Source organism: Candida tropicalis, assembly GCF_000006335.3.
Source record: "Candida tropicalis MYA-3404 genomic scaffold supercont3.1, whole genome shotgun sequence".
In the NCBI taxonomy this organism is placed as follows: domain Eukaryota; kingdom Fungi; phylum Ascomycota; class Pichiomycetes; order Serinales; family Debaryomycetaceae; genus Candida; species Candida tropicalis.
Genome location: NW_003020038.1, coordinates 1,485,441 through 1,493,853, shown reverse-complemented (window position 1 = coordinate 1,493,853; position 8,413 = coordinate 1,485,441). Strand labels below are relative to the sequence as shown.

At 34.8% G+C, this 8,413-nt stretch overlaps 3 protein-coding genes across 3 annotated transcripts; 1 reads left to right on the top strand and 2 right to left on the bottom strand. All coding sequences in view use genetic code 12, as the record gives it.

Annotated features, from left to right (window-relative positions):
- Positions 1 to 611: 611 nt before the first annotated feature.
- NMD3 (ribosome-binding protein) lies at positions 612 to 2,162 on the top strand (the record flags this gene model as incomplete). Its single annotated transcript, XM_002545836.1, has 1 exon — positions 612 to 2,162. The coding sequence occupies one exon, from the start codon at positions 612 to 614 to the stop codon at positions 2,160 to 2,162; it is 1,551 nt and encodes a 516-aa protein (XP_002545882.1).
- Positions 2,163 to 2,605: 443 nt separating this feature from the next.
- On the bottom strand, positions 2,606 to 3,994 carry CTRG_00662 (uncharacterized protein; the record flags this gene model as incomplete). The annotated part of the gene is made up of 1 exon (XM_002545835.1): positions 2,606 to 3,994. One exon carries the CDS (start codon positions 3,992 to 3,994, stop codon positions 2,606 to 2,608), a length of 1,389 nt encoding a protein of 462 aa, XP_002545881.1.
- Positions 3,995 to 4,812: 818 nt separating this feature from the next.
- On the bottom strand, positions 4,813 to 7,071 carry CTRG_00661 (uncharacterized protein; the record flags this gene model as incomplete). Its single annotated transcript, XM_002545834.1, has 1 exon — positions 4,813 to 7,071. The coding sequence occupies one exon, from the start codon at positions 7,069 to 7,071 to the stop codon at positions 4,813 to 4,815; it is 2,259 nt and encodes a 752-aa protein (XP_002545880.1).
- Between the last annotated feature and the right edge of the window lie 1,342 nt (positions 7,072 to 8,413).

The window sequence follows — 8,413 nt, the reverse complement described above, 5'->3', positions numbered from 1 at the left end:
CTCTTCGTCTTCTTCTTCGTTGTCATTCTCAATGGCATTATCACCATTGTTAGGTGGGCATTTCCAGTCTCAGTTTTATTTTCATTATCTTTTTTGCCATTCTCAGTTGCATGGTTTCCATTCGATTCATCGTTGTAATTTTTATTGTCCGTTTTGTTTTCACCGTCACCTTCAGTGTCTTCATCTTTAGTATCTACTTTGAACTTCTTATGTAATGGAACATCATCATTTTCATCGTCATCATCAGATTTAACAGATAAACTTCTTTTTCTATCAACCATAGTAAACTAATTTAATTGATTGTGTTGCTGTTTTGTGTGGGGTTGGGATTAAAATGTAGCTAAAAACAATTGACCGATTTGTTGTTTTTGAAGTTGTGTGTGAATCAACAAAATGAAAAAAAAAAAAAAAAAAAAAAAATAAAATAAATGGATGTACACATCCAGGCACGTGATTGGAGAGATGACTTTTTTTTTTTTTGCTAGAGAAAGAAAAAAATAATTGAAATTAAGAATATGATTTTGTTTGCCTAAAAAAAAATTCTTTCACACTAGCTTGCCATCTTTTTCATTATAGAAGCTATTGATTGTCACTTAAAAGTACAAGAAAACATGTCTAACTATACTCAAATGACACCTGCCAATCAAGATGGCGGGGCACAAATGGCCACTGTTTTATGTTGTAATTGTGGTGTTCCTATGGACGGATCTCAGGGATTAGTAATGTGTTACGATTGTATCAAATTAAATGTCGATATTACAGAGGGTATCCCAAGAGAAGCAAACGTTTCTTTCTGTAGAAACTGTGAAAGATTTTTACAACCACCAGGTCAGTGGATCAAAGCCCAATTAGAATCTCGTGAGTTGCTAGCATTATGTCTTAGAAGATTGAAAGGTTTAAATAAGGTCAGATTGGTTGATGCAAGTTTCATCTGGACTGAACCCCATTCTAGAAGAATCAGGGTCAAATTGACGGTTCAAGGTGAAGCCATGGCTAACACTATTGTTCAACAAACATTTGAGGTCGAATACGTCGTTATCGCTATGCAATGTCCAGATTGTGCCAAGTCCTATACTACCAACACTTGGAGAGCCACTGTTCAAATCAGACAAAAAGTCCCACATAAAAGAACCTTCTTATACTTGGAACAATTGATTTTGAAGCACAATGCTCATGTTGACACTGTTTCCATTCAAGAATCAAGAGACGGTTTGGATTTCTTTTATGCTCAAAAGAACCATGCTGCTAAAATGGTCGATTTCTTACAAGCTGTTGCCCCAATTAAGGTTAAAAAATCTGAAGAATTGGTCAGTATGGATATACATTCTGGTTCTTCTAGTTATAAATTTTCTTACTCCGTTGAGATCGCTCCAATTTGTCGTGATGATTTGGTAGTATTGCCAAAGAAATTGGCTCATTCAATGGGTAATATCTCCCGTTTGGTATTGTGTAACAAAGTTACTAATTCTATTCAGTTTATCGACTCAAATACCTTACAAATTGCTGACTTATCTGCTCCTGTCTATTTCAGAAGTCCATTCCCATCATTATTGGATGCTACCCAATTAGTCGAATTTGTTGTTTTAGATGTTGAGCCAACTGGTGATATCAGAGGCAAATACGTATTGGCCGATATTGAAGTCTGTCGTGCTAGTGATATGGGTTCCAACGATCAAAGTTTCTACGTTCGTACCCATTTGGGTGGTATTTTGCATCCTGGTGATTCTTGTTTGGGATACTACTTGAGTAATACAAATTTAAACTCAGATTTATGGGACACATTAGATACAGACAACACTCCTGATGTTGTGATAGTGAAGAAGCACTACGCAAGAAAATCTAAGAAATCCAAGAATAGAAAATGGAAATTGAAGAGAATGGCAAGAGAGCACAACGATATTGTTGCCAATGACGATAGCAGACAAGCAAGACAAGAACAAGAAAAGGCCGAAAGAGATTACGAATTGTTCTTGCAAGAATTAGAAGAAGATGAAGAATTGAGACAAACTATTAACTTGTATAAAGCTGGTGAAGAAGCTCCACGTAAAGAAGTCGATGAAATGGATGATGAAGATGATGAAGATGCACCAGAAATCGCTATTGATGAATTATTGGATGAATTGGATGACATGACATTAGATGATACCCCAATGAATGAATAGAGAGTGTGTAACAATAAATTATCAAATATATATTAAAGTTAAGAACGAAATCTAAAGAAAAATAAGATAACAATACGTCAGGTTTATAAAGATTTTTCTCCTTCTAATTGAACCTGTATTTCCTCTATATCCTGTTTGGACGAATCATAAAGAACGATGCCATTTTCTCTGGCGTTTGCACGTTCTTCTCTCTTGTAGAACCACAACACAACTATAGTCCAAATGGATAACGCAGCAGCACTACAAGCTGTGAAAGTGTAACCTTTCAAGAACCTTGGAGCTTCAACAGTTTTCCAAACAAGAACAGATATCCATGCAGTTGATTGCTGAGCAAGAATATTCATGGCAACTAAAACCACTTGTCGTTCTCTAATATCTTTTCGACAAATATCCCCTTGCCATGAATACAAAACCGGAGCCATAGCCAGCTAAATATTGCAAGCTCAGCCAATCATTGGCACGTCAGCAATATGCCACGCCGCCAATAAGATATTACCCGTCATGTTGAACACTTGAGAAAACAAAATTGCACCCCAACGACATTTCAAAAGATCGGCAATAAGACTCGTTATTGCCAACCAAATCAACCCCAATCCTGGAGTCAAAGCTGTGTAGTCCTGTAATTCTCCTGCACCAAACCTTGGAGTACCATCTTCGTTTTTTAAGGACTTTAACCACAAAGCATAAGCACCAGAACTACCATTTGAATTATTCCAGCAAAAAATATTCCATAATGAAAGCACATAAAAATGCCAAGATGTGAAAATCTTCTTCCAGATTTCAACATTAAAGAAATACTTGACAGCGTTTTCTCTTGGTTTAGAGTCTTTCTGATCTTGTCTCATTCTTCTTCTGGCAATTCTTATATCTTCGTCGCTCAAGAAAATACTGTAACAATCTTCTGGAGTACCTGGAATCATATAATAACCAATTAGACCAACAACAACGGAGATAATACCATCCATTATAAAAATCCATTGCCACGCTTCATGACCACCTGCACCACCTAAGTGTCTTTCTATGGAACCAGATAAAAGACCACTGGTTAATACACCGATATATTGTCCCGTGTAATAAGCGGCTGCTCTTCTGGTCACTTCCCCAGTACTTGACTTGTACCATGAAGCAAATAAAGCATGGTAGGCAAGATATGATGGAGCTTCAAATGCCCCGATAAAAAATCGGATTGCCTTCAAACCAGCAACATTACCAGATTTGTACAAACAAACTGTCAATATGGACCATGCAAGATCTAAGGATGGTAAAACATAATTCAAAGGTAATGCATAAATAATATACATAAATGGAATTTGGAAAACAATATTACCAATCGAGAACATGACCCCAGTATTCACAAAATCATTTCCTTTCATGTCAAGTCCTTCTTTCATACCACCAACATACGCATTTGTCAAATTAGTCTGGTCCAAATATTTGACCCAATAAGCTAACACCGAGTAAAAAGTTAATAATAAATCTATTTTTAAAATAACCCTTTTTTCTTCAGGGGTATCATCAGGATGAAACCAGTCAAAGAATTTTCGTTTAGTTTTGGTTTCTGTGGTGATTCTATATTCGTATTCATCAAAGAATTTCCACCATGGACGATCTTTTTCATCACGGTATTCCAAAATAGACGGGTTGCTATCAGTTACATCAGAATCACTTTCAAGTTTAGTGTCACTTGGAACATCAACACCATCATTAACATCAGCATCAACATCTGTTGGATCATCATTGATAAAGTTTCCATGTTCATCTTCATCCACTATTCTTCTGGTTGGGAAAATCCCCCATTTCAATCTGCTAAGTGGCTCTCTTAAAAACGACATTTTAAGTTTATTGACTCATTGTAAACATCGAAAATATTGGAACCTTGGAGGAAATCATTTCCTATTTGTAGTCCTTTTTAAAACTACGAGTCTACTTGCTTGCAAAACTAAAAAGACAGAGGATGTCCCTGTTATTTCACTCAATTTCTTATTAACAATATTGCAAATAATTATGTATCGCGATACACAAAACCAAAAATCAAATTGTTTAAATTGTGGCTCAAATTTTTAACTCGGAATCAAACACCAGTAATCATGTTCAATGCCGTTCGTTCCTCTAATTGTACCATTACCTTCCTGGTTAGCAAATTTTCAAATGTGGTCTTGGCAATTTGAATTTAATAATTGCGAATTTTATGTATTACATGTAGACGTTAGTTTTGCCGTACGACAATTACAGATAGCCCAATTTAATTACACATTTATTTGATGTACCGCAATCTGACTGCCTTACTAATGTAATGCAAGTCTTTTAAGTATTAGTTATAGCATCTCTTTTTGAAAGCGATGCAAATGTGTAGAACTAAGACAAATCTCTCATGAGTCACCCAAGATTTATCTCATGAAAAATAATTCTAATTATTTACCTGATCAAACTGTGGCATATCGGCTATCTTTTAAAAATCGCTTAGCGATATTTAGGGGGTATCAAGAGAACAATTATACGATGAACGATTATTTCTTTATCTAAACTTTAAATCAGTTTATTGTTACTCTAGTACTATATAATTGTGGATTTATATCGTTGTACGAACTAGAAAATGTACAATAAAAATCTCTATATTAAAATTAATGATCAAAAAAAACAAACTATTTATCTAAGCCCAGCCTATTAATTGTTCGTAGAAATCAATTCTCTTATTACTGTGTTGACCAACATGTTTAATAACTTCTGCTCTAATATCATCAACCATTGCGGGATGGCCACAAGTTACAAATGCAATGGTACCTGGAGCATCTTCTATTTCTTCTGTTATTATATCTTTGATCTTTGGACGGCCCTCTCTGAAATAAACATGTGGAAGTTGAACCTTGATGGCATCTTTAATATCTTCAGGATCCATTCTAGTTCCACCAAGTTCAGTAGATAATACGTTAATGGTTGATTTGTCATCATCAGCATAGTTATATTTTTCAAAGCAACTGCTTGTGGTGGCTCCATCAAAATCATCAACACTAGGAAATTTTCCAGGGAGTATTCTTGTTCTCAACTCTTCAATATATGTATTGGATTCTGGTTTAGTAACAAAAATTGTGATTTCGACATTACTGAATCTTCTTAATTCATTGAGTTCTTCATATAACCAATGAACACTTCTATATTCCCTAATGGTCCAATAGAATTTCAAGATTTTGTTTGAATCTGGGGTGCACCTTTTAGCCAAATCATAGATTTCAGCAAACATACCTGGAACACCATTACCACCAGCAATGAACACAGCGGTTTGTGATTTACCTGCAGCACAACATTCACCATATGGACCTTCGACTGCAACCTTGATTTTCCCGTTTCTTCCCGGTTGATTAACAAACATGTTATATAAATGTCTAGTTACACCTTGTTTAACTTTGGTGTAAAGCACAATGGTGTTTTCTTGTTCAACAGAAGTACTAAAAGTGAATGGATGACTTTGGATAAATAAAGCAGGTGTCAAAAAATGAATGAAAATATGACCTCCGGGAATAGGCTTCCAAGAATCGGGTCTTGGAATCTTTATTTTCAAAGTCTCATCAGCCATAACTGTGATGTCAGCTTCTGGAAACCCAAATTTAAAGATACGAATGAGTCTAATAATTCTATCGATTCCCCAAAGTGCAATAGAAACAAACACCCACCACTGGTAACCAAGATAATTAATATGAACCCAACCACCGATAATGAAAAGAAGAGCCATGAGAATATGAAGAACCAAGAAAGTTTCATACCATTTTCTTCTCAAGTACAAAGTTGCCTGTACCATAATGATACCTCCAGCAACTGTAGACACAGTTCCCCAAATCATGAATGGTAAAGTCATAAGTGGGTAATAATCAACCCCTAAAGCAATACTAAAAGTAACAGCATGCAAAACAACAAACAAGAAAATCATTCTTCCAATGAAACGATGAAACATCATAAAAACACCATAGTTCCATCTAGTAATCCATTGCAAGACATTATTTCTACCAGCAAACAAAACTAGGAAAGGCATTAGAATAGTTGAATTGATTCCAGTCCTATTTGCGAGATATCTCAATTGGGCAACATAATTAGTAAATATAACTTCATTACCAACTGAATAATAGGTGTTGATCGATAAAACAATGATAACAACTAAACAAAACCCACTGGTAAATATAGACTCCATTCTTGTCGGCATGTAACCCTTTAAGAATTTAAATAAAAAGGTGTATTCTTGTGCTTTTTTAGTACCAAAAGTAGCTGGTAATGTAATGTGTTTTCTCCACCAGTTGGAAATTGGACCAGTCAAATCAGTCATCAAACCAGGAAGTAAATACTGGCACCAGTTAGAAACAGCACCAATTAGTAAGACAAACCCCCAGTAAGAACTCATTGCCATACCATAATATAATGAATTTTGCCAGTTGGTCAAGAATTGGTCTATGGAAGCTTCCAATCCATATGCATATTGTGAATATTCTGTTTGATTTCTAGGGGTACCTGTTAAACTAGCATAAGTATTGTTGGTTCCGACTATAGGAGGGATGACAGAGTATGAACCAGTGTTGATGTAATTCTCATACGCATCAGTTATTTGATCAATATCACTCGTGGTATTACCAAAAGCTTCACAATAGTTGACAAAGAAATTAATTGCGTCTGTTGAATTTTGTTGGAAGTAGGCATAGCACTGAATAAATGTGTTGATGGCATCCTTGTTTGTACACATGCATCCATAATCTTGTATATCAACAACCGAACAAGCCTTAACGGTTTTATGAATATGCATTCTACATGCATAAACACTTCGAGAATGACCGTAACTTTGATATGTCTTTCCAATGAAATCTGGAAGTGTCTGTAATGCAAATGTAGAACTTATGAAAAGCAAGAATGAATAAAATATTAGTTTCATAATTGATTGAAGTTGGTGATTATGGTCTATCTAAAACAAAAATTATCAAAGTGGAGATTCTATGTATTATATAGACAATCTTAGGCGGAAAACGTAAGGATTTGGCCAATTACGAAATTTGGATAAGTAAGAAATGATGAATTTGGGAAAACAAAGGAAGATGTACAACAAAACAGAATTGCCTATCGATAAATTATAGTAATGTAATTTCATAATCCTTTTGTTATACTGAATTGTAATATTTCCTATGTAAATCGATCTTTCAAAACCAATGATTAACGGTTAAATCTTGGATTTCTTTTTTGGCTCTATGCTGTTGATAGCGGATAGAATACGTAAGCAATGCAAGTGTAATTTGCAACAACTAGAAATTTTCGCATTTTCCTTTCGTGAATTATCTAATGTGTCAAGAATGAGAATTTTTCAATGTTCTTTATTTTTCTGTTGATTATTTGGGAACAGATCTTCCTCTAAAACAAAGGTGACAATGGCAACACGCTAAATGGTTTATCACTGTGATGGGATTATCATCAATGTGATGATGACTAAACGGAACTGGGTATGAGATATAGCAATCTCTTTACAAAAAAAAATGGGCCAATTTCTGCAGTTATCATGGTTTAAAATTGACCCTTTTGATTATTGTAATTGCTTCTCAGTTCAAAAAATGAGGCAATCTGGAACTTCTTATCACTTCTTGAGAATACAACTGGTATGTCTCATGATTTTCAGGGAATAATATTGGAGTCTCTTGGCAAAGGTCGTAGCAAGCCCAAATGGATTGATGGATATACCGATGGAAATAAGCATTAGTCTCTCTGGTAGTAAAAGAAAAAGAAGGGATGTCAGATGGAAAGGAAAAAATAATATAAAATAAAAAAAACACTAGAACGGAAAGATCTGCGACAAATAATGTTTTGATGATCCACACTGAGATATGCTGTGTTTCAAGATAGTACTCAAACATTCCTTACTATAAAGAAAGTGGAAATAACCAGTTTTAATAAAGATAACACGGAAGAACAATAACTAAATTTATTGATATTAATTGAATTCTATAAATAATGTGAGTAAGGAAACTAATTTCAATATCTACAGGATGACACAGTTTTCATACTAACTATCTGAGCGTGTCGAATCTAATGCAAATTGTAATGATGAGCCACATTTTGTGTACATAGATGCTATTTGCAATTCCTCTTGGCAACAGCTATGTAATTGCACAAATATAGTACGACTTTTGCCAATATTGTTCTGAAGCTTAATCATTTTTGATTTGCAGCAATACTTCCTCTTTGACCAAGAAACGCGATTTCTCCGTGCTATTAATCAAAACAAACCT